The sequence below is a fragment of the Perca fluviatilis genome, chromosome 12 (genome assembly GCF_010015445.1).
Source record: "Perca fluviatilis chromosome 12, GENO_Pfluv_1.0, whole genome shotgun sequence".
Taxonomy (NCBI): Eukaryota; Metazoa; Chordata; class Actinopteri; order Perciformes; family Percidae; genus Perca; species Perca fluviatilis.
This window is the reverse complement of record NC_053123.1, coordinates 5,113,758-5,139,793: the sequence shown is the minus strand read 5'-3', so window position 1 is coordinate 5,139,793 and position 26,036 is coordinate 5,113,758. Positions and strand designations below refer to the sequence as shown.

The following is a 26,036-nucleotide window of genomic DNA, read 5'->3' as shown; positions in this document are numbered from 1 at the left end:
TTCTTCTTCTTCTTCTTCTTCTTCTTCTCCGCGTAAAACTCCGACTGCAGCATAAACCGTACATGGTGGGGGGTTGCCCTTTTCAGGACTGGTCCAAAACCCCGCAAGGACCTCAGGCGCAAACACTGACCCATTTCCACCATTAGGTGGCGCTATAGCAGACAAAAACGCGTTTGGTGCTATAACTCCCACACCGTACACCCGACATTCAAAAACCATACATCCACGCGTTCCCTGGATCCAACTGAATCACGTGATATAGGCCACGCCCATTTCCGCCTATAGTTTTATGCGTGAAAAATCGTGATTTATCAAAAACCTACTTTTTCGAACTCCTCCTAGACCGTGCGACTGATCTGCACGAAACTTGGACCGTAACATCTCCAGACTGACCTGACTAAAAGTTATGGAAAGAATTTTTATACGATAAAAATTGCGCATATAACGCACAAACAAATTTGTGTAGCTAACTATGAAAACACCAACTTTGGCATATCTCAGCCAAACTAAATGCTATCAACCCCAAACTTTAGGTTATTCTTTGCCATGCCCCTCTGGAGGTACCCCATGCGTTTTACCAAAATTGGTCACCAGGGTGTGCTACAAGTACAAAAAGTTTATATCTCATGAACGGCTCATCCGATTTATACGAAATTTGATGGGTACCATCTGTGGCCAAGTCTGAGGCCAACCCTAGAATGGAGTACCGAGGGGTCAAAGTGGGCGTGGCCTATGGGACCCAATGTGACCAAACTCTAGATTCACCACTTACACTAATGTGAACAACTTTAAATTTACAGGGTAGATGGACAATGGGCCGTGGATCAAACATACCAAAAATTAAACATGTGGACCACTAGGTGGCGCTATAATGGTTTTTTGTCATTAACACCCACAATACACATCACACATTAGAAATTCTTACATCCACGTGTTCCGTGCATCATCCTGAATTGCCTGATATAGGCCCCGCCCATTTCCGCGCAAACGTTTTTTCGCAGTATCGCGCAACGTGCAAAACCAACTTTTTCGAACTCGTCCTAGGCCGTGCGACCGATCTGCATGAAACCTGGTAGTTAACATCTCCAGATGGACCTGACAAAAAGTTATGGAAATCATTTTGCTACGTTAAAGTATGCCAATTTGACAACCAAACAAATTGTCCTAGCTAGCTACCACACACGTATCATATCATATCTCGGTTAAATTTGAAGTTATCACCAAATAACTTGAGGTCCTTATTCAAAATTTCACTACGATACTCTGTACCAAATTTGGCGAAGATTGGCCTTTAGGGGGCGCTATAAGCAAAGTTGATTTGTTTCGCCCAAAAACTCAATACATTTCAATGGGAAATTTGCTATTGCAATTTCTCTGCCACAGTAAATGCAATCAACACAAAACTTGTGAATCTCATTTGGCATGCTGCTCTGAGGCACTGTACCAAATGTGGCGAAGATCGGCCTTTAGGGGGCGCTATAAGCAACGTTTATTTGTTTTCCCGCCAATTTTCTCTATACATTTCAATGGGAAATTTCCAATTGCAATATCTCTGCAACAGTAGAAGCAATCAACACGGAATTTGTGGTGCTCGTTTGGCATTCGACCAAGATCGGCCATTAGGGGGCGCTATAATAGACATAAAAGTGTTTTGCCCTGTTAATCAATGTTAATAGAATATTTGCAATGGGAATGTATCAAAGACCTTGCAGCTCACACTTCTCAATATTTACTGATGTTTACCTCCTACCATTACGTTTTGGTTTTCGCATTTGCGTGCTCCCCTGGTGTTCTACAATAAACAAACTTCTTAAGCCACCTGACAAAGTTTCTACAACCTTCACAGTGGACAAAATGTAACTCTTTTCTCCCACTTTTTCAATCCAAAATCAACACCATTCATATGCGCTGATACTGTGCAAATAAACATTGCAGTTGGTGCTAAGTGGAGAGTCTGTCATAGTGTGATTGGGTATGTTGGTGGCATTGATTCTTAATTTCCCACGAAGGTGATCGCGGTTACGTGTCAGTTAAACTTCTCATCTCCAATCCTATCTGTATTTGTGAGAAGTGGTGCTGTCCTGAGTTGAAAGCCTACTTTACGGCTTTATTATCGAGTTAATAGGCGCGTGTGTTCGTGTCGGCGGCTGTCCATTTCCTAAGGTTTTGAAATGCAAACAACTTTTGACTACTTTTTTTTTTTTTAACCACGTGCGCCTGTGAGCACCCACGGAGGAAAACATCAATCGGCGCCTATGACACCATTTACAACAACCTGACCACCTCCCCTGCTCTTTCAACCACCACACCTGCCGGTACCTCCACCCTCTCAGTCACTCTCTCATTTCTCTCTGCTGTCCCCTGTGGTCAGGGGGGTTAAGAAGTTTGTTTATAGTAGAGAATTGTTAAAAGCAGTCTGTATATGCGTGGAGATGAACTGTTAACCACTCGTGCAGACCTTGTGCATCAAACCTCTCGATATTCACCGTTTGCCGCCCCTACGTAATGCTTTGGGTCCCGCGTTACGCGTAGCCGGCGGTCCAGGCGTGGCCTGCGCTCCCGGGGCATTGCAGACGACTGGCATCGGAGGCGAATGGCATCGAGAGGCGAATGTCATCGGGCGAATGTCATGAGGCTTGCTCGGAGGCTTGGGCCCGTCATAACTGCTTGCAGTTCTAGTTATTATTATTATTATTATTATTATTATTATATTTATAATACCCAGGGAGTGTTGAATTAAGACCTTTGTTCTGCAGTGTTTTTTTCTAATGGTAATACACCATGTCGCTCACCACTACATTCACATCAACCCAATTTGAATCACCTGTGTATTTACTGGGAATCTTTCATTCATGCTATTTTTAGTCTTGTAACGACACCATTTAATCTCTGACGCAGATTTTTTTAAAGATTATTGTTTGGGCATTTTGGCCTTTAAAGGAATATTTCACCGCTGGAAAGCTGAATATATCTTTAAATTGGGTCACTTATGTAGTAGAAATGTGAAAAGAAAATTGAAATTGGTGCCTTCTAGGCCGAGAAAAGCCAGAAAATGTGTTTTGGTCTTACTGTATATGGATGAAAAACACCAAATCCCAGAATGCACCTGCTTCGTTGCTTTGAGTCCACTCCCAAGCCACGCCTACCGCTTGACAGACCGACAGAGGCATTCAACTCAACTCAAGCGTGTTTTATTGTCATTTCAACTATATACACGAAACGTTTCATCGTGACTCAAGTGGTGTTACACATTTAACAATATATAAAACGACATTATATAAAAACAACATACGCAAACAGGCTACATTTAGTACACACACTTTATAGGCCCCGTAAAGTTCAGCTAACGCATACTAGCATTAGCGCGTGCGGGCTGTAAACACCGAGCATAAACACAGCCGTGAATTAGTGTGTAATGTAGAATGGTCGGCATTTAACAGTCACAAAATCCACCAGCAGTTAGCAGTTAAATGGATACAAATCACCACATTTCCGCCCAACTCTGTGTTAACACAGCCCACCTCTTTTACCTGGCGACAGAGCATCTCTAGCTCGGAGGGCTAGCAGGCCTGGTAGCTGGACAGTCCGGTACACTATTCAGGCAGGTTTCCCACAACAACAACAAAACACGGCAGTCTCTGAACTCACGTTGGGAGTGTCGTTGAAGTTGGATGTAGTCCAGTTTGTGGTCTAAATGAGCGGACACTTGCAAGCAGGATCCGGTTTAAGTGCTAACGCATACTAGCATTGGTGCAGCTAAACACAGAGTATAAACACAGCCGTGAATTAGCGTGGAATGTCGAATGGTCGGCATTTAACAGTCACAAGCTCCACCAGCAGTTAGCAGTAGCTAGTTGGATTTTATTTCTACACCAGTCTGTTTAACACAGCCCACCTCCACGGGCGGCGAGAGCAGCCTGGTAGCTGGATAGTCCCGGTTCCGGACACTGTTGTTCAGGCATGTTTCCACAACAACAAAAACACAGCAGTCACTGAACTCACGTTGGGATTTTCGTTGAAGGAGGATGTAGTCCAGCTTGTTGTTTAATGAGCAGACACTTGCAAGCAGGATGGCTGGGACAGGTGGACAGCTAGCGTTAGCTTTCCACCTAGCCGATGAGGATGTCCCCTAGCCGGCTAGCGGCATTGAGCGACATACCGCTGGTCTCCGTGCAGGCGAAGCTCACGTAGTGTGCCGGGTATTGCGTCTGTAATAACGTTTCCTCCATATTCTCCGATCTGTACCGATGTATCCCGGTGGTACATACGTCCGGTAGTTTGAATGCAGATAATTGTTGTAAATGTTTTCTGCTGAAAACCGAAAAGCCTGTTTAGCGAAGATTCAAGATGGCTGACAGTCGTTTCATTCGGAATACCTCGGCCAGACTCGGCAGTCCAACCCCTGTGGGCGTGTTGAAAACATACGGAAGTAGATCCTACTACTGGCTGTAGTCCTTTGCCTCTGGCCCAAAATCTTCCAATGACGCAAAAATCGTCATTTTACGTCATCGGAAGATTTTTCCAGGCCCCAAATGCAGAAATCTCTCGTCTCAGGGGGACATGAGGGAGGGAGGCACTCAGAAATACTATCGGGTTTCTACTGATACAAAGCTGAATGCTAAATCGGTGAAGTATCCCTTTAAATAATAATTTAAAAAAAGAAAAAAAAAGAAAAAAAAGAGGAAAAAAAAGGGGGGGGGGGTAAAAACGCAAAAAGGGCCTTACCGGGAAAGGCGCCAGTGTTTGGCTTTGCTGGTACATGGGCGCACGGTCTACCAAGTGAGCTAATAGACGCCCCCTATTTATTTTTTATTTTTTTATTTTATGCATATTAAAGAGGCACATACAAATGAAAAAGTAAGAAAAAAAACAACAACAAGAAAACAGGGTTACTGGCGGACTCTGCTCCTTGCGACCGTGCATTTGCACGTGCACTCACACAAGTCACCAATGAAAAGGGAACTCCCTGCTGAGTTCAATGATACCTCACACAAAACTCTATGTAATAATTAAATTAAATTAAATTTTATTTATAGTATCAAATCATAACAAGAGTTATCTCGAGACACTTTACAGATAGAGTAGGTCTAGACCACACTCTATAATTTACAAAGCCCCAACAATTCTAATAATTCCCCCAAGAGCAGTGGCGAGGAAAAACTCCCTATTAGGAAGAAACCTCGGACAGACCCAGGCTCTTGGTAGGCGGTGTCTGATGGTGCCGGTTGGGGATGTGATGAACAGTAGCAATAATAGTCACATTAATAATGGAACAGTGACTAGTAGTTCATGTCATATCAGGGCGCTGCAGGGCATTACAGGATGTAGCGTGGCACAGCAGAGCATGGATCAACGTAGCAGGAAGCAGCAGGGTTCAGCAGGACGCAGCATGACATTGCAGGGCACCGCTGAGCTTAGCAGGGAGTGCAGCAGGACCATGGCGACAGCTGCAACCAAGATCTTGGTGCCAACATACTCCAAGGAAATATGCTTGGTGGAAAAAAACATAAGGACTCCGGGGAGTAAACTCCCCAGTGCTAGGTTAGTAACAAGCATTTCTGGGACGGGATGCACACAAATGGAGAGGGAGAGGAGAGAGCAGCTCAGTGTGTCAAAGGAAGGAAGTCCCCCGGCAGTCAAGAACTATAACAGCGTAACTAAGAGAGACAGGTCATAAGGAGAGGAGCCTGGTCGGGCTTAGAACTCTCACCTGCTGGATCGGGCTGTACTTGTCTGCCTCCCTCTACTTTTGTTACATTATTAATCTGATGACTATGAAGAGAAGCAGGTGGGCCTGGTTAGGTGGACGCTGCAACTCCTCACTCCCTAACTATAAGCTTTATCAAAGAGGAGAGTTTTAAGTTCATTCTTAAATGCGGTGACAGTTTCTGCCCCCCTAACCCAGATTGGGAGCTGGTTCCAGAGGAGAGGGGCCTGGTAGCTGAAGGCTCTGGCTCCCATTCTACTTTTAGAGACTCTAGGTACCAGAAGTAACTCTGCATTCTCGGAGCGCAGTGCTCTAGTGGGACAATAAGGTACTAATGGTGCTTGACCATTTAGAGCTTTGTAGGTCAGGAGAAGGATTTTAAATTCAATCCTGGATTTTACAGGAAGCCAATGCAGAGAAGCTAATACAGGAGAAATATGATCTCTTCTCTTAGTTCTTGTCAGAACACGCGCTGCAGCATTCTGGATCAGCTGGAGAGTCTTAAGGGACTTATTTGAGCAACCTGACTGTAGGGAATTAGAATAGTCCAGCCTGGAAGTAACAAATGCATGGACTAGTTTTTCAGCATCGTTTTGAGACAGGATATTCCTAATTTTGGCAATGTTACGAAGATGAAAAAAGGCTGTTCTTGAGGTTTGTTTTAGATGGGTGTTAAAGGATATATCCTGATCAAAAATAACACCTAGATTTCTGACAGTAGTGCTGGAGGCCAGGGCAATACCATTCAGAGTAGCTATATCTTTAGATAATGAGGTTCGGAGGTGTTAAGGGCCCAGCACAATAACTTCAGTTTTGTTAGAGTTTACCATCAGAAAATTGTAGGTCATCCAGGATTTTATATCTTTAATGCACGCTTGAAGTTTAGCTAACTGACTGGTTTCGTCAGGTTTGATTGACAAGTATAATTGGGTGTCATCCGCATAAGGCAAGGCAAGGCAGCTTTATTTATATAGCACATTTCAGCAACAGGGCAATTCAAGGTGCTTTACATATGAAAGTGAAAGCATAACAGTGAAAGTTAATTGAGTGTTTCCTAATAATATTACCAAGAGGTAGCATATATAAGGAGAATAGAATTGGTCCAAGCACTGAGCCTTGTGGAACGCCATAGTTAACTTTAGCGTACTTGGAGGATTTATCATTAACATTAACAAATTGAGATCGATCAGAGAAATAGGACTTAAACTTAAAGAAGGTTGTTAGTAATTTTCACCAGTGCCGTCTCTGTGCTATGATGCTTTCTAAATCCCGATTGAAAGTCCTCAAATAAACTATTGTTATGTAGAAAATGACATAACTGATTAGCAACTACCTTCTCAATGATCTTGGAGAGAAAGGGAAAGTTAGATATAGGTCTATAGTTTGCTAAGACCTCGGGATCGAGGGTGGGTTTTTTCAGAAGAGGTTTTATCACAGCTACTTTAAATGACTGCGGTACATAACCTGTTAATAAAGACATATTGATCATATCTAGTAATGAAGTGTTAAACACGATTGGGACAGGTATATGGCTTAGCTGAGGATATCTTTAACATTAGCTGTTGAAGGTCTATAGGATAAAAGCAGTCTAAGTATATGTCAGGTCTAGTTGTTCTTTCTAGCAGTCCTCCGTTTAAAGGTGAACCGTTAGAAGTTGAGGGCAAAAGGTGATGGATTTTATCTCTAATTGTTATAGTTTTATCATTAAAGAAGCTCATGAAGTCATCACCACTTAGAGCTTTAGGAATAAATGGCTCACTAGATCTGTGACTGTCTGTCAGCCTGGCTACAGTGCTGAAAAGAAACCTTGGGTTGTTCTTATTTTCTTCTATTAATGATGAGTAATAGTCTGATCTGGCATTTCTGAGGGCCTTCCTATAGGTTTTGAGACTGTCTTGCCAGTCCAAACGAGATTCTTCCAATTTGGTGGAACGCCATTTACTTTCAAGGTTTCGCGAGATTTGTTTTAATTTGCGAGTTTGGGAGTTATACCAAGGTGCTAGTTTCCTTTTCTTCATCATCTTCTTTTTGAGGGGAGCAACAGAGTCTAAAGTCGTCCGTAGGCAGGTTCTAGCACCATCTACAAATGTATCAATTTTTGGAGGGACTAAGGTTAACATAAAGGTCCTCTGTTATATTTAAGCATGACAAAGAGTTATGCTGTTGGAATATCTTCCATAAATTTAGCTATAGCACTGTCAGATAGGCATCTTGTGTAGAAGCTTTTATCTAATTTAGTATAGTCAGGTAGTAAGAATTCGAAAGTAAAGAATGGTCTGATAATACCGAATTCTGCGGAAATATTAAATCCTCAATTTCAATACCACATGCCAGCTCAAGGTCTAGGTTGTAGTTAAAACAGTGAGTGGCCTTATGCACACTCTGACTGAAACCGATTGAATCTAATAATGAGTTGAAAGCAGTATTAATGCTATCATTGTCAACGTCCACATGGATATTAAAATCACCTACAATAAGTACTTTGTCTGATTTTAGGACTACACATGATAAAAACTCTGAGAATTCAGATAAAAATTCCGAATACGGACTTGGAGCTCAGTAAATAACAACGACTATAATTGGCTGTAGTGTTTTCCATTTTGGATGTTGAAGATTAAGAACAAGACTTGTCATACAGTTCATTAGCTGTGAAAGGGGGGTGTCTTAAGCATATGGGGCGGACCAATAAAAACGTAACTCTCTGTTGAGTTCTATGATACCTCACACAATAGTGTACAAGAAACGGGTTATTAGTTATTAAAGGGGGCGTGGCTTAAACATAGGGGGCGGACCAAACATGACCAATGACAAACAAACTCTCTGCTGAGTTCAATGATACCCCACACAAGACTCTACATCAAACAGGTCATTAGTTATGAAAAGGGCCGTGGCTAACGCATAGGGGCGGGTCAAACCAGCACCAATCAAAAGAGATCTCTGCCTCGTTCAATGATACCTCACACAAGACTCTACCTTAAATGTTTCAAAAGCCATAAAAGGGGGCTGGCTGGCTCGGTATCACAAGTATACCACACATTCTAAGTTTCATGTAAATCGGATGATGTTTGTCATATAAGGCTGATTTCCTGTTGCCAGCGGGGGACACTATGACCAAAAGTCAGTATTGGCCTGTATATGTCCTCAGGCCTGGACTCTTGTTAATTGTGGGAAATTTCAAGCAGATATGACAATGTACACTGAAGTTACAAGACACTTTCTTGTTCATCGCTAAACAGTCAAAATGGCCGCCATGCCACGCCAACAACGTTTGACAAAAAGTTTTTCTTTTAATAACATTTCATCTTTAAGGTGTTGAGATGGTACAGACCAAATTTGAAGTCCATCGAATGAAATCTCTAGGAGGAGTTCGTTAAAGTATAGCACCTTGACTTTTAGGTCTACTTCCTGCCACTAGGGGGCCGCTATGACTTTGAACCAATATCGACGTGTATATGTCGTCAGTGTTGGACTCTTATGAATCCTGAAAGTTTCGAGCCAATTCGACAATGTACACTTAAGTTACACCCACTTCTTGTTTCAATGGCGAAATGCACAAAATTGCTGCCCAGCCACGGCCACGCCCTATGATGAAAAGTTTTTCTTTTGATAACTTTTCATCTTTAATGTCTTAAGATGGCATAGACCAAATTTAAAGTCGATTGGATGAAATCTGTAGGAGGAGTTCGTTTAAGTACGACATGTGGAAATGGCCAAAATCACACTAATTTCGATCAATTCAAAATGGCGGACTTCCTGTTGGGTTTAGGGTATGGCTCCAATGACCTTTTTTGTACGACTTGACATGCTACATATGTGTACCAAGTTTCTGTTAGTCTACGTTAAACGTACTGCAGGGGCTCAATTTTTTTATTTTTGTAGGGGGTGCTAGTGAGCCATTTTTGTGCACCTATTCCCAAAACCCTTAAAATACGTACATTTTCAGCAGACTTGATGCGACCACCAATTTTGGTGAGTTTTTGAGTATGTTAAGCCACTCAAAAAGGCAATTCATTTGCCAGATAAAGAATAATAATAATTCCTTCAGTTTCAATAGGGCCTTCGCCGCTGTCTGCGCTCGGGCTCTAACAAGAAGAGACACCAGATACCCCCTTTGACACGCAGATTAATATATCATGATTAGCAGCTCTCCTTTCACCTTTTTGTCTAAATGTAAACTGGAAGGCGAGCCAAGCAAACAAGAATCTAAAGTTTTGCATAGATAGCATTTATTTTTGGTCAAGATATGGCAAAGTTGGTGTTTTCATACTTAGCTACACAAATTTGTTTGTGTGTAATATGCGAAAATTTTATCCTATAAAAATTCTTTTGATACTTTTTGTCAGGTCGGTCTGGAGATGCTACGTACCAAGTTTCGTGCAGATCGGTCGCACGGTCTAGGAGGAGTTCGGCAAAGTAGGTTTTCGATAAATCACAATTTTTCACACATAAAAGTCTAGGCGGAAATGGGCGTGGCCTATATCAGGAGATTCAGCAGAATTCAGGGAATGTGTGGATATTTTTAATGTGCGATGTACAGTTTGGGAGTTATAGTTTTTTTCTGCTATAGTGCCACCTAGTGGTGGAAGTGGGTCAATTGTTGTGCCTGAGGTCGTTGCAGGGATCTGGACAAGTCCATGTACGGTTTAGGTTTAGGCTGTAGCGTGACTTTTATCAACGGAAAAATAATAATCTCTAGAAAAACAATAGGGTTCCACAGCCCTGCTGTGTGAACCGTGCCACCCCTCGGGCTCGGACCCCTGAAGAATTTGTGATCAAGGCCATAAAGGAGCGTTTGTGCAGCTCCGTCTCATCATGTTTAATGTGGGGCAAGTGTACCGATTCAAATTCCAAACATACTGTATCTGACAGCTATAGGGAGCAACCAGTGGCAGCAACAATGCCCTGTCACTTCATATTTCAGCCAATCAGAGGCCAACCTTGACACTGGCCTCAGGTAACAGTTGCAGATAGCTCTCTACTGACACCTACAGCAACATGTGAATATCACACCCCTCAACAAAAAAGAAGGAATATTTGATCCTCAACACCGGCATGAACATTATCAATGCCTTTTACGATGCAAATACCCATAAAGAAACTGTGAAAGGTTTACCCAACCTTATAATATGAAAACATAAAAAATGAATGTAAATGAATGTACTCACCCCACCCATTGTTATTCCTTCAATAAAGGCGATATATGGTTTCCTGCATGTTCCTTGAAAAATGAAATAAAGTGTGTAAAAAAAACTGGTCCTGGGACTATAACTTAATAGGTACCCATACATAATGGATATAATTGATAATACAGGTGTAACTGTACTTAAAGGGGTGATAGAATGCAAAACCGATTTTACCCTGTCATAGTTGAATAACGACAGTTCGGTGGGTAAATAGGACATACATAGAAGCTCAAAGTCCCATTGACACCCCTTTACTATGAAAATCTCATATTTTGAAACTGCCGCTGAAAACGGGCGAATCTCAACAAAGCTGGAAGTTGACGTCAACCTCCCAAAAACCGGAACCTTTGTCAGCCCATGGATGTATTAAGAGAACGGTCACGCCCCAACATTTACATAGGCTACACAACTGACCTGAGATCAGGTAGTCTTCTGAATCTAGCTAGGTCACGCAGCTCTCTGCTATTCCATTACAAAATTCACGAGAAATCAACTATGTAAAGCTCAAATATGGGCCGCTTTACGAAAATGGATGGCTAATTGCAAATTTTGTCCGACTGTGTGTCGGAGTTCAGCGCCGGTGCTGCCTGTGTAGCTGCCTCGCCGCCCGGCCTGCCTTCCTTCACAGACCCCGGCCTGCTGTGAGGTACTTGAAGCTCCGTCACGACTGGCAGCCCACTGCACTCCATACCCGCGAAAAGTCACTGTCTCTTGGGCTAATGACAACCAAATGCCCCTGCCCTGACAGAGCTCCAGGGCCTGCAACTCCCCTCTTCCTGCTAGCTAAATGCCCGGTGTATCTGAGTGAGAGCGCGGTCAGCGAGCTTGTTACGCCAGCAATCTCTTACCACAGGTTTCAGTTACTCTTTTAATGTGTGTAATTATAATGTGTTGAGTTACTTAAACAAACGATTGGGGAAATAAACGCTGCTTGTCCACGAGTCCCATTGATAGAGCCTACGGCTAGCTGTAGATTTGTAGCTACAGCTAGAGGAGAAAACATGTTTGCTGCAGTCACACTCTTGCACATGAAAGCTCCCCAGACCCAAGGCCCAGTTTGTGCCTCTTATGTATTACCATACATACAGTCAGGTCACAGGGGCAACCAGCAGCGGCGCCAGGGAGGGTCTAGGGGGTGCTGTAGCTACCCCTAGGATTGCCATAGCACCCCCTTAGCACCACCAAGAAATTGCTGTGGTTGATTTATAAATAAATAAAAAATCGTTAATGTGTAAATAGTATAATTTATATTTGGAAAATGAATAAAATAATTAATAAAACAAACCAAAGGGTGCAGCACACATTGGACTTTTGACCTTAGCCTACTTCCGCAGTAACGTATTCACAAAGAAGAAGAGCTCAATATTTGGAGCCGTTAGGATTAGAGAAGTGAGTCTAATGCTAGCAATGGATAGTTTTTTACTCCCTAAACGTCAAGGTGTGGAGACTTTATCAAAACCTGTAAATGAGATATGGTGAACTTGCTTAACATCACCATGCTGTACATGACTTTAGACCAGGGGGTTGCATAGGCCACAGTGGGAGAGTCAGCTGATAGGTGTCCATGCAAGAACTTTACTCTTATCTCTGGTTAACATCTTATCTCTGGTAACATTACAGTGAACATGTGTTTTACAGAAATGTGAATAAATGGATCACCAAATCTAAAGTTATACAGCGCACTGGACATCGGTTTATTTTTAGCACAGAAAACATGTTCGCCCTCTGTGGCTTATTTAGATCTATTAAGTCACTACAGATATTTTGACCATACGTGCAAGTGTGAAAACTGTGTGAGGATACATGCGCGTGTTTTTTTATGTCTGTGCTTGGCTATGGGTGGTATATTTGGCTTGCTGCATTAATCTTCTGAGCCAGTGTATGAGAGCTTCAGTAATGATTGTTTGAACCCGGCTTGTTGGCTGTTATTTATATATATGTTTGGTGGGCTAATCAGAGTTCTATGATGTTGTCTCGGCAACTTTAAATCAATCTCTCTCGTTCGCTCGTTTAGTAAACCGCGGCGGAGGTGGGTGGGCATCTGCGCGAATGTGTGTAACGTTAGCCTATTTGTGTCAAGGGAAACTCAAAATTTCAGAGCACCCTCACTGAAACGTCCAGCAACCCCAAAGTACCAGCAAAAGAAAATCTCTGGCGCCGCCACTGGGGGAAACCATTTATATTGCAAGATACAAAGATTTAAAACCCATTTCTCCGGTTGCGACTCTTGATTTTTTTAAATATTTATTTTTTATTAAGTAGCCTAGTTCAATGAGCTTTGCCTCCATCAACTACAACATTAAAATGTTGCTAACACAGTAATGCATCAGTGATACTATTCCAATAATGTAACAACCTTTTGACAGGGGCCATGATGAGTACTTTTATTTTGATATTGTAAGTACATTTTGCAGTTAATATTATAGCCTACTATACAGTGGGGATCTAGATAATGGGGAAGTCAAGAGATTTGGAGGGGAGGGGTACAGCCATACATAGTATGCCTCCAGCCTAGCCAAACGCTAGCCTTACTATTAATTGACACCAAGCGAACAGGTGTGTTGATGGGGTGTGGTTTGGTATGTAAAAAACTGAGTAGATACGGTACCAATGCCCTCCCCGTCCTCCACCCGCCTCGAACCTACTCCCCCCCCCCCTCTTGTGTTCTCTTGGTTTTTTTCCTTCCGTGCACTACCGATTTTCTTGCTCAATATCCACTTATTCAGTAATATCCCGCACCTGAAAGCAAGTGTGAGCTTGTTATTATTGTATGATTCACTGTATGGCCGTAGCTTGTATCCTTTACATGCACCTCGTATGTCGCTACTGTTTTGTTATTTATTGTCAGCAGCGTGTATGTGTATTTAGTAGCGCCGTGTAGTGTGTGTTAACACCGAAACCCGTAGGTTGTTGATGTTTAGTTGACCAAGGATTTGTTGGTGGGTACCTTAGTAAATAAAGTTTTTACTGGGAGGGTGTGGGAGGGGGGGTGAATGTGAGGGGGGGTCAGAGTGTTTAGCAGTTTTGTGCCAGGGGTGGAGGCCAAGCGTGCTTAGATCCCGTACTATAATATGCTATACTATACTATACTTTAACAAGTGTTTGATTGCACAGGCTATCAAAATGAGATTAGGGTGACTGCACTGGCCTTTGGAGAGAAACCATTTTTTTCCGTGAATCAATGACGAGTGAGACGGATCTGTTTTGTTTACCATGGAGCATCTATGGGATCAAGCAAACAGTAACACACGCAGTAAGGAGGCTAAAGTTTCTGATGCGTGTTTCCACAGGATCCAGGGTATTCCCAGAACACCAAAAATAGTCCAAGAAATGGTGGCAAGGGTGGATATCAACATGTACAAGTGCTTGATTGCACAGGCTATCAAAATGAGATTAGACTGGAAGTTTCAGGGTGTGACGTCGACCTTCCCTAGGCAAATAAAGAGCACACCTTAACATTAGCCAGAGTACCAAAGAAGAAGAATGGAGAAAAAATCCAATAAAAAAACCAAGACATTGCATCGTTACTTTACTAGCTGTATCATACACAGAAAGCACTTTGTTTCTCACAAACTCAATCATGGATACAATAATGTCTGAAATGCGTCTCTCTCAACAAAGTTATGAAATATCAAGAAAAGCTTAATAGCATCAGATCATGTCAACCGGTCATAACATGGCTAATCTAAAATCATTTTCAAACATCCAGCATTGTTGGATCCTGGATGGATGTCAAGAGAGAGTCAGAGACTCTGAATACTTTTTTCGTATAAATGCTTTGATTGATTATAATATATAGTAGCAGGATGAAGGTCTCCAGGTGCCATCTTGTCTTCTTCCTCCTCCTCCTCCTATCCCAGGAATCTTTATCTAGTCCGAGTCGCTGCTGCAGGAGCTGCTGGAGGACTACAGAAGGGATAAACATACCACAGACATCAGTGAATCACTTCAATCATCTACAAAACCAATATGAAACTTCAATTATAGCCGTTTTGTCTACATACTTACATTTGAGAACATAAAAATGATAGTCTACCACTCAGTGCAAAAGATTTGGAATAATTTGCTAATATTGGACCAATGTACAGCAGCTCTGTGATGTGCTGGGATTAGTTGACATTATTGCACGACTTTTTTGTTCCATTTTTCACAATTTGAAGTCTAAATACAATTTAATTTCTGGAGCAAACCAAACATGTAAGAATCACATTTTAGAAAATGACTGAGTCTTACCCCCCGAGAGTGATTTCCTTTCTTGTGACATCGCTCATGCCTGTGACCATTCCTGTGCCTGTGCCTGTGCCTGTGGCCGTGTCCATGGCCCGGTCCATGGCACCCTCCATGGCTCGGTCCATGTCCTTGGCCGTTTCCATAGCCAGGTCCAGGTCCATATCCCTGTCCTTGGCCTGGACCATAACCAGGTCCAGGTCCATATCCCTGGCCTTGGCCCTGACCATAACCAGGTCCAGGTCCGTGTCCCTGTCCCTGTCCCTGTCCCTGTCCCTGTCCTTGGCCCTGACCATAACCAGGTCCAGGTCTGTATCCCTGTCCTTGGCCCTGACCATAACCAGGTCCAGGTCCATGTCCCTGTTGGCCTCCGTGTGGACCGTAGGGCTGAGGAGGGTAGTTTGGTCCTGGGACAGTGCCTGGAGGATATTGAGGGAATCCCCCTGGCATCTGCTGAGGATTGTTTGGATAACCAGGAGGGTACTGGTTTCCTAAACATAACAAGAAAAGAGAAATCAGTTAGTTAATACATAGCAAAGGTGATTATCAAATATGTAAAGCACATTCATTATAATTGAAGGTGGTTGTGTGATTTACCTTGGTTCTGTCCGTACATTTTGAAACCGTAGGTTAGATCCTGAAAGCAAAAAAGAACAATACTTTAAAACAAATCACAGGTCGTCTTTTACCACACATTTACAATCATGGATCTGGTTTTAAGAACCGTAGAGAGCTGCAAGTCCTCAGCAGAGTTTTAGAGGTGAACTTACTGTGTGCTGAGAGCAGATCCACAGACACAGCCGTCGCCTGCTGCTCCTTTATATGTGCAGTCAACTTTATCAACTTTCCATCTCTGTGGGCAGTGCCTGAACTCCCATCACAAGCTTTTTTCTGTGTGTGTGTGTGTGTGTGTGTGTGTGTGTGTGTGTGTGTGTGTGTGTGTGTGTGTGTGTGTGTTTGTATAATCTTTAACATACAGTGAAACTCAATATATAAAAGATATGGATAACCACACCTAAAAAACTAAACAATGGTGCCCGGGTAGCTCAGCTGGTTTTTTTCTTCAGTTGTATCAATTAAGGGCGGAAACATTAAAACAAAAATCTACTTTTGTTGTACTTTTCTGTTTAAATGTTTTGTTTACAACTGATCCTTTTGACGAGCCATGAGAAATGTTTTGATCATTTGCATATATCATAATACTTTGAATACATTTTGATCTTGAGATCTTCTTCTGATAAGCTCACTACCTGCACATATCACAGCTCAGCCATTATTATTATGTGGATAACTCTCATAAGTCAGAATGCAATATGTTCAAGTTTAAACATGACATCAGTTAATACTATATTACCCAGTGTACAGAACTCCACTGAGTTGCAGCATGTTGGAAGGTTTGTGTCCACATGACGCAGTGCAGTAGAGGCAGCAGTTAGAGTTTCCTGCCCAATGAGAGTTTGGAGTGATCCATGGGAACAGTTTACTTGGCTCGCCTTCCAGTTTACATTTAGAGAAAAAGGTGAAAGGAGAGATGCTAATTAAGATATATTAATCTACATGTCAAAGGGGGCGTCTGGTGTCTCTACTTGTTCTGTTTTTGTGTTTTTTTCTTACCTTTTCATTTGTATGTGCCTGTTTAATATGCATAAAATAAAAAAAATAAAAATAAAAAATAAATAGGGAGCGTCTGATAGCTCACTTGGTAGACCATGTACCAAGGCTCAGTCCTTACCGCAGCGGCCCAGGGTTCGATTCCGACCCTTTGCTGCATGTCATCCCTCTCTCTCTCCACCCTTTCCTGTCTACAACAAAACCTAACAATAATCTTAAAAAGAAATCTGTGTCAGAGATTAAATGGTGTCGTTACAAGACTAAAAATAGCATGAATGAAAGATTCCCAGTAAATACACAGGTGATTCAAATTGGGTTGATGTGAATGTAGTGGTGAGCGACAGGTTGTGTTACTATTAGTCAAAAACACTGCAGAACAAAAGTCTTAATTCAACACTCCCTGGATACATAAAAATAATTTTAATACACACTGATAGAAAACACACACAGAGTAATGGAAACTATGAGGTCAAATGGAATAGGGAATAAAGAGGCAGGGCATTGCAGGATGACATGATTTTATGAATAACAGAAACCTTTTTTATGTTGTTTACCACAAGGGAACAATTACAATTATTGTCAAATACATCAAAAACATACCCCTTGTCACACACTGACTACTGCCGAAGCTAATACATCACTACAATACATTACTTCTATTTTCAAATACATTGGCTAAACACTTCATAATATGTAACAGCTGAACCTGACTTTAACAGCTTTCTAAAAACCTTGTGGTGCGTTTTATAATCCCAACATTTGAAATCAAACAAACTGTTTATTATAATCTACTATAAGGTAGCAGGGTGAAGGATTCCTGGTGGCAACTTGTCTTGTTTCCTTCATCTTCATCTAGTCCGAGTCGCTGCTGGAGTACTACAGCAGGGACAGACATTGTCTTTTTAGTCATGATGACGTGTCAAACAGGTCATTATTTAAGTTAGGACTTCATAATTGAATGATATCATCAAAAACACTGTAAGAAATGAATAAAGTGATGAGTGAATAATCAATTCAGTGTCATTAGTGTGTCTGAATTATGAATATTTTTCTGGATCTAGGAATTTATAAAAAAATATTCTTTAAAGGGCCCTTATTGTAAAAAGTGATATTTTCATGTCTTTTTTTAACACAAAGCAGGTCGAGTTGCTATAAAATAAACTGTGAAAGTATCAAAATGTTCAATCCACAGAGAAATGTGCCACTATGATCCTAAATGAGGACACTGCCAAAGAAAAATGAGCATAATATAGGACCTTTAAAAAAACATTTTATTCACTGCCTTTTCATTTTCTATTTTAGAATAACTTTGTTTACTGCTCTCCTATTGGTGTTTTGGTTTGGGCCACCAAACCTTAAACTAGAACCAGAAGTTGGTTTGTTGAGCTGAAGAGAGGTGTACAGTGACACCTTTCACATTGCATATACTCATTTGATTGTTGCCACATTATGGTGGTCTTTCATGATGTTTAACCAAGTGATGCCTAAACTTTAGCAAACCTTAACCATGAAGGTAACATCAGGAAATGTTCTATATATATATATATATATATATATATATATATATATATATATATATATATATATATAACTCACCTAAAGGATTATTAGGAAAACCCTACTAATAAAGTGTTTTACCCACTTTCGCCTTCATAACTACCTTCATTCTTTGTGTCATTGATTCAACAAGGTGCTGGAAGCATTCTTTAGAAATGTTGGCCCATATTGATGGAGAGCATCTTGCAGTTGATGAGAGATTAGTGGATTCGCACGGACACCATTAAATTCGACCACATCCCAAAGATGTTCTATTGCGTTGAGATCTGGTGACTGTGGGGGCCATTTTAGTACAGTGAACTCATTGTCATGTTCAAGAAACCAATTTGAAATGATTCGAGCTTTGTGACATGGTGCATTATCCTGCTGGAAGTAGCCATCAGAGGATGGGTACATGGTGGTCATAAAGGGATGGACATGGTCAGAAACAATGCTTAGGTAGGCTGTGGCATTTAAACAATGCCCAATTGGAACTAAGAGGCCTAAAGTGTGCCAAGAAAACATTTCCCACACCATAAGACCACCACCACCAGCCTGCCCAGTGGTAACAAGGCATGAGGGATCCATGTTCTCATTCTGTTTACACCAAATTCTGACTCTACCATCTGAATGTCACAACAGAAATCAAGACTCATCAGACCAGGCAACATTTTTACAGTCTTCAACTGTCCAATTTTGGTGAGCTTGCGCAAATTGTAGCCTAATTTTCCTATTTTTAGTGGAGATGAGTGGTACCCGGTGGGGTCTTCTGCTGGTGTAGCCCATCAGCCTCATGGTTGTGCATGTTGTGGATTCACAAATGCTTTGCTGCATACCTCGGTTCGAACGAGTGGTTATTTGAGTCAAAGTTGATCTCCTATCAGCTTGAATCACTTCGGCCCATTCTCATCTGACCTCTAGCATCAACAAGGCATTTTCGCCCCCCAGGACTGCAGCATCCTGGATATTTTTCCTTTTTCAGACCATTCTTTGTAAACCCTAGAAATGGTTGTGCGTTAAAATCCCAGTAACTGAGCAGATTGTGAAATACTCAGACCAGCCCGTCTGGCACCAACAACCATGCCACGCTAAAAGTTGCTTAGATCACCTTTCTTTCCCATTCTGACATTCAGTTTGGAGTTCAGGAGATTGTCTAGACTAGGACCACACCCCTAAATGCATTGAAGCAGCTGCCATGTGATTGGTTGATTAGATAATTGCATTAACGAGAAATCTTACAGGTTGTCCTAATAATCCTTTAGGTGAGTGTATATATAGAAAATACAATTCCTAAAACTGTTTTTTTTTAAATATATATATTACACAACAGACAAAGAAAATATGATTACTTTTACCTATTCCAGCCATATGCGGTCCTATTGACCGCACAGATATTCACAGCATTCTACAGTATATTACCTGGCTACTTATTGGAAGTGGACTGTGATACAGTATGGTTGTTACAAGAGAGACATAACTTCCTCTTTGATCAATAAATTAACTGGATCTTACCCCATGACACGTGCTTCCTTTCTTGTGACCATGATTGTGTTAGCAGCCATGATGGTGATGATGACCATGATGATGACCATGATGATGTCCATGATGATGACCATGATGATGATGATGATGACGATGCCTGTGCTCATATCCCTGCCAAGACTCATAGCCAGGTCCATACCCTCCATAAGGTGGGGCTACAGTACCGTACCCAGGTGCACCCCAAGGCTGAGGAGGGTAGACAGTGCCTGGTGGATATTGGGGATTGTATCCTCCTGCCATTGGCTGAGGAAAAATGGCTGAGAGAAGCCGGTTTCCTAGTCAAAGACAAGAGGTGGCGCTCATCATATTCAGTTTCTATACACATGATGTCAATTTCTGATCCTTAAAATTCAATAAAGAAAGTTAAACATAAGGGTGGGGATGGGGTGTCAGTAAAAGTGTAAAAGACGGTAACACCAAGTGAGTTATTTACCTATGTTATTCCAGTTCATCTCAAAAATCCAGATCCAAACCCTGAAACTGAGAGAAACCACTTAAATGCACACAAATCCCCTCTTAACAGAGGAAAATAAATGACTTTTTATGAAAATGCAGACATGACCGGTTTTAAAACCTAAAATACTATATTGTCTAGAAACAAAGCAAATGCTGTCCACTTAACTGTGGAAATGACAGTGTGCTTTGTAAAATGTTGCAAACAGGCAGAGCTGGTCAGAAATACCATAAAGCCAAGTCACACATGACTGTATAAAGACAAAGCTACCCATGGGTATGACTTACTGATATAGACATGATCACAAAATAATGCAATACAGTTAACAAAGGAAATACATGTACGCAAACACACATGTTGTATGCTTAGAAAGGTTCTAGTGAACTCACCGTGTGCTGGAGTGCAGATATACAGATACAGCAGTCAGCTGGTTCTGTCTTTATATACACGTAAAGCCACACCTCAGATTGGTCATCAGCAGGGGCAGAGCCTCAACTCACACAAACATTTATTTTCTCCGTAGTGTGTAAACATACACTTCAGATTTTGTTACTTTTTATAACATAACTATTTATGTCTTTGTCATCATGTGGCACCAGATAAGCAACAACGACAATAATCCTGGGCAAACTCAACAGCGTCACTGTTACATTTTTGAAAATGAATTAATTGTCAATGTCAATTTTATTATAAACCCAAAGTGCTTTACATTTAAAACAAAACATAAATAGAAATAAGAATACACAACAAGACAATCAACAAAAACTTAACAAGACACACACACACATACACACACACACACACACACACACAAACACAAACACACACATACAAACACACACACACCAAAGGGCAAATATATATAAATAATATATTTATGTAAGGGGCAATGTGTATAATATGTACCATATGTACATGTACATGTATCTATGTTTACAAGAGGAATACTGCATGTTTGTTAGAGCAATCACATGTTATTTGTTATACTTGTAGTATCTCCAAATGTGAACATTTTGAGATATCTACAGGTAGGATCTGGTCGAATGCACACAAAACATTTCACATAACCTGTGTGTTTCTTTGGAATTCCTTTTGTCCTGAGCCACCCAACCTCCTCTCCACTGTGGATCCTGGACAGAGGACACAAACAGAAGCTAAACTAAAGCACATCGTTCACACAGATAGGAGCACTGGTGGAATGTAACTAAGTACATTTACTCAAGTACTGTACTTAAAGGTCCTCTAAGTGATGTGATGCGTTTTTTAGGCTACAACATTTTTCGTCACATACAGCAAACATCTCCTCACTATCTGCTAGCTGCCTGTCCCCTGAACACACTGTAAAAAAAGTGGTCTCTGTAGACAGCCCAGGCTCCACAAACGCCAACAAAAACAAACTGGGCCAACCTGCACCACCAAACATAACAAACAGTGTTCCAGCCAATAACCGACAAGAAGGAGTTGGTTGAGCCATCAATGTAGCAGCGTTAGCACGTAGGCTACTTCCACAATGCTGTTCATGATAGCGGATAGTGAGGAGATGTTTTTTACAGTGTGTTCAGGGGACAGGCAGCTAGCAGATAGCGAGGAGATGTTTGCTGTATGTAACAAAAAATGTTGTAGCCTAAAAAACACGTCACATCACTTAGAGCACCTTTAAGAACAAATATGAGGTACTTGTACTTTACTTGAGTCTTTTCTTTTTGTGCCACTTTCTACTTCTACTCTACTACATGTCAGAGAGAAATATTGTATTTTTTTACTCCACTACATTAATCTGACAGCTTTAGTTACTAGTTACTTTACAAATAAAGATTTTTGCACACAAAACACATGTAGTTTATAAAATACAATGTTATATTAAAAACTATACTACCCAACAATATAACAGCCTACAAGTCCAGCTGAAATGATTAGCTGATTAAACACTTAGATTGACAGAACAGTTTGGATTGTTTCCAGTTTCTACAATGTGAGGATGTTTCTGCATTGAGTAGTTTTACTTTTAATAGTTTGAGTACATTAACCTGATGATATCGACATACTTTTACTTTTTTAACATTTTCAAGGAAGGACTTTTACTTGTAAGTGTATTTTTACAGTGTGATATTAGTACTTTTACTTAAGTAAAGGATCTAAATACATTTTCCTTTTGAATTTGTACGGTTATTCTTTGGCATAACCAGTGCCTAATAGGTACATATTCAAGCTATGGGGCTTTACAAGGCCTTCTTACTAATGTCTCTCTTCTGCTTTTGAAAGTGAAGTCAGATTTTAGGGAGTCACATCTCAATTCTTAAGTCAAGTCTTTAGGAGGAAAGTTTTCTGTACATCAAGACTCAAGTCCTTATTTTTGAGTTGGGTACATATCTGAAGTGCACAGTTTTTGACAGATCCACAGGAATATTTGAAAAAGAATATATCTGTATATATCTTTACTTTGTAATTTAATCCTAACTCTTGTTGTGGGGAGAATTCACCATATAGTCTGTGTTCTTCTAATCCTCCAACATGCACATACTAGCTTTAAGGCCTGGTTCAAACATTAGTATATCCCCAGAGGATTTAAAAATAGCTTGTTTATCAGCATCTACTGGCTAAACCAGTTACATTGTCTTGTCTTGTGATCCTGTTGTCAACCAAACCTGTGACCAAATAGAGCCACTATGTGCTTTTGCGGTCATCTGTCCCTGTACCTCAGCTAAACAAATAAACTCACACACGCCCATGATATTTGATGACATAATTATACATTGAGAACGTACAGAATAAAAACCTTTCAAAACATTCCTCACCTCCACACTTCAGAAAAAGTCAGGTGTGTCAGAGACAGCAATAGTGGTCAAAGGGCAAAAGACTGGAGCTTTGTTAAGGGACTGTTCATTATTTATTTGAGGGGCTACTGGAGGAATTTTGGGATCTTTAGTCAAAATAGACTTGACTGTCCCTTTGCCAGCAACACATTTTTCTATGACCCTCCAAAATGACTGGGAAAAGAGGCATGGCCCTAATTTATTGATGCCTTCTGGTTTGCGCTTGGCAAAGATGTACAGAGAGCAGTGAGAGATACATGGAAAAATATGCACCAAACAAGCCACTTTGAAATTTTGCTGTTTTCAGTCCTTAGGACTGTGAGCGCACGGCTTCGTTGTGTTGCATTGGCAACATGTGGCTAAAGAAGCTGACAAATATACGTAATTCCCTCTGCTGAGAATCTATATTTTTCATGAAGATACTCATCAGGGAATGACAAAGGGTTTTGTCGGTCTCTAAATGTTCTGGCAGATCTGAGCACACCTCTCACTATCCGCGCACCAAGTTCCACAGGATCTTCTAAGAAAGGTGACGCCATTATGATCAAGAATGAATGGGTCAGTGGGAGGTGCTTTTATACCAGTTGATCTCTGATCTCCAACATAACCTGCTCCCGACCAGGTTAGGCGTTCAGCATAATTTTTTTTTTTTTTTTTTTTTTTTTTTTTTTTTTTTTTTTTTTTTTTTTTTTTTTTTTTTTTTTTTTTTTTTTTTTTTTTTTTTTTTTTTTTTTTTTTTTTTTTTTTTTTTTTTTTTTTTTTTTTTTTTTTTTTTTTTTTTTTTTTTTTTTTTTTTTTTTTTTTTTTTTTTTTTTTTTTTTTTTTTTTTTTTTTTTTTTTTTTTTTTTTTTTTTTTTTTTTTTTTTTATTTATTTAAATTATCAAGAGTGTCTCTTGATATAAATAGCTGTAGCTAAAATGCTGATATCTTAGAGCACCATTAAATGTGTTACTTTATCTGATAGATTCAACTCTGAAAACACAATTGTGTTTGAATGTCCATAAAGGACTACATGTTGACATTGGTAGGCTGACTGCGATTCATTAAGACTCCTGACTCCATTAGGACAGCTCATGTCACCAACAAAAAGATGGACTTTCCATTGATTGACTGAACTTGGTGGCTGTTGCTGACATTCAGTTTTGTTATCCTGGCACAAAGTCTGATGCACCTTTTTAAAAGCTTCACAGCTTGACCTTCCCAGCCAACGGACTGCTGGGGTAAAGCGTTGAGAAGCGACCGAGGGTCCAGACTGTGAGAACATTTCTGTAGGTGTAGCTGATGGCACAGCTCTTGTTAAACACACCTGCAATATTCTCCTGAGGAGGGGGAAGCACAGGATATCACATATCAAAGCTCACATTATATTTTATACCATCATTAGATTCATTGGTTATTAGTTACTTTGCGCGCTAAGCTAAATATAATTAGAGTGTAGGACTTGTAATTAATAAGATATATGGGCCTCAGAGACTCACCTGTGGCCAGTCCCCATTGGGCAGCTGGTTGTCAATCAGCAGCTTCACTCCTCTCTCAATGGCCTGCCTGTCAGGATGCCTGGTTATGCACACAAGAGATTTGATTGAAATAATTTGAGTGGATTTAATTGACTATCAACAACTTCAAGTCCCTTTGGTAGTCAGGTGAATCAACTGTACAGCATGCATGTAATTAAAGGCAACAGCACAATCTTTGCAGATTTTCCAAACCTGATCCCATCATATCCAGTTGCATTGTGATCCAGTGTAAACACCAAGCCTCTGGGTTGAGTTTTACCTGACAGCCATGAGGCCTAACAAAGCCCAGCAGGTGTTGTGGATCTGAGCGCTGCTGCTCTGGACGTAGCGCCGCTGCTCGCACGACTCCAAGTCCTCCCCCCAGCCTCCGTCAGACATCTGCCGGTCCAGCAGGAACTGACAAGCTTTGTGCACCTCCACGCACACATCCCTGTTAACAGAGGCACAGTAGTGCTATTAGGTATGTGGGCTAGGAGTTTATCTGTGTCCTGTGTGGCTTGGCAAGTTAAGGATTACACTGTGTGCTTGGTTCAGTGTAAAGCTTTAGTGATCAGTGGAACACTTACTCATCCTTGTAGATGTGACCCATACAAGCAAAGGCTTCAAGGCCAAACCATATTCCATATGTGAAGCACACTCCCCAGGACCTGAGCGAGAGCAAAATAATTATTTTCTATTAAACATGACCTGTGTTAGCATATCAGGTAGTACAACAGAAAGTGCAGTCTCACCCTTCCCACGATCCGTCAGGCCTCTGCACCTTCCTGCAGTACTCCAGTCCTTCTCTTAGAGTGGACCTTAAAACGGGACCAACAAACACATCAACAGAAACCCTCCACATCTTCTCTTCCGAACATCATCAAGACTGAGAAATGATATAGGTAAAAGTGTCTGTGTGTGTCAGTGTTTTTTTGTGGATCTCTCTGCCATTTATTCTTTTTTTAAACAATTTCAAGTTTTTTAAACAAATACTGGATAGCAAAAAAATATGATTTTAACACACAATAGTTTGGAATTAGCTTTGTCAAAGTTTATGCGTGTTTCATCAGATTAGTCAGCCGTTTCTGTGCCATTCAGTAATTAAAACTAATGGATGTGTGTAGTATACCTTATCGCACGGTGTTCAGGGTAGGCCTTCTGGAAGTGCCTCAGAGCCTGCATTACTGCTGAAGTACACTCCACAGTGAAATACAGTGTTAAAACTGAAGTCGTCAATAGCGTCTCATCGCTTCGCTCTGGACTCAGTGAAAACTACAGTGACTGACAAGGAGCACAGTCTGACCACATGTTCAGATGATGTAGTGTGCCTTCAGACTACAGTTAGGAAACTTTAAGCAGAGGTTTCAGATCTACAAAATAAGTGTCTCAACATGGAAGGGAGAATAAGGAGGTCGAACATCCGAATATTGAATGTGCCAGAGGAGGCACATTTAATAAATAAAAAG

General features: G+C 41.0%; 2 protein-coding genes and 1 long non-coding RNA gene across 3 annotated transcripts; all 3 read right to left on the bottom strand.

Annotated features, from left to right (window-relative positions):
- Positions 1 to 14,406: 14,406 nt before the first annotated feature.
- LOC120569312 (glycine-rich cell wall structural protein 2-like) lies at positions 14,407 to 20,656 on the bottom strand. Its single transcript, XM_039817137.1, has 4 exons — positions 20,650 to 20,656; positions 15,715 to 15,754; positions 15,124 to 15,608; positions 14,407 to 14,796 (listed from the first exon to the last, which is right to left on the bottom strand). The coding sequence occupies exons 2-4, from the start codon at positions 15,731 to 15,733 to the stop codon at positions 14,761 to 14,763; spliced, it is 540 nt and encodes a 179-aa protein (XP_039673071.1). The 5' UTR covers positions 15,734 to 15,754; positions 20,650 to 20,656; the 3' UTR covers positions 14,407 to 14,760.
- LOC120569313 lies at positions 17,134 to 20,571 on the bottom strand. The gene is made up of 4 exons (XR_005640862.1): positions 20,548 to 20,571; positions 20,240 to 20,286; positions 19,777 to 20,081; positions 17,134 to 17,604 (listed from the first exon to the last, which is right to left on the bottom strand). It is a non-coding gene; the product is annotated as an uncharacterized LOC120569313 (long non-coding RNA).
- A 3,432-nt stretch (positions 20,657 to 24,088) lies between the features above and the next one.
- On the bottom strand, positions 24,089 to 25,468 carry LOC120570421 (lanosterol synthase-like). Its single transcript, XM_039818767.1, has 5 exons — positions 25,323 to 25,468; positions 25,158 to 25,238; positions 24,851 to 25,021; positions 24,553 to 24,631; positions 24,089 to 24,393 (listed from the first exon to the last, which is right to left on the bottom strand). Exons 1-5 carry the CDS (start codon positions 25,430 to 25,432, stop codon positions 24,259 to 24,261), a joined length of 576 nt encoding a protein of 191 aa, XP_039674701.1. The 5' UTR covers positions 25,433 to 25,468; the 3' UTR covers positions 24,089 to 24,258.
- Positions 25,469 to 26,036: the final 568 nt, after the last annotated feature.

What these genes read in the sequence shown, in the direction of transcription:
- LOC120569312 (XM_039817137.1), bottom strand. An exon ending in AAGGAAATCACTCTCGGGGG is followed by an intron (nt 14,797 to 15,123) that starts GTAAGACTCAGT and finishes TCCCTTCTGTAG; the next exon opens with TCCTCCAGCAGCTCCTGCAG.
- LOC120570421 (XM_039818767.1), bottom strand. Translation starts at nt 25,432, where the DNA reads ATGTGGAGGGTTTCTGTTGATGTGTTTGTTGGTCCCGTTTTAAGGTCC. An exon ending in GGTCACATCTACAAGGATGA is followed by an intron (nt 25,022 to 25,157) that starts GTAAGTGTTCCA and finishes CTCTGTTAACAG; the next exon opens with GGATGTGTGCGTGGAGGTGC. An exon ending in CCAATGGGGACTGGCCACAG is followed by an intron (nt 24,394 to 24,552) that starts GTGAGTCTCTGA and finishes CCCCCTCCTCAG; the next exon opens with GAGAATATTGCAGGTGTGTT.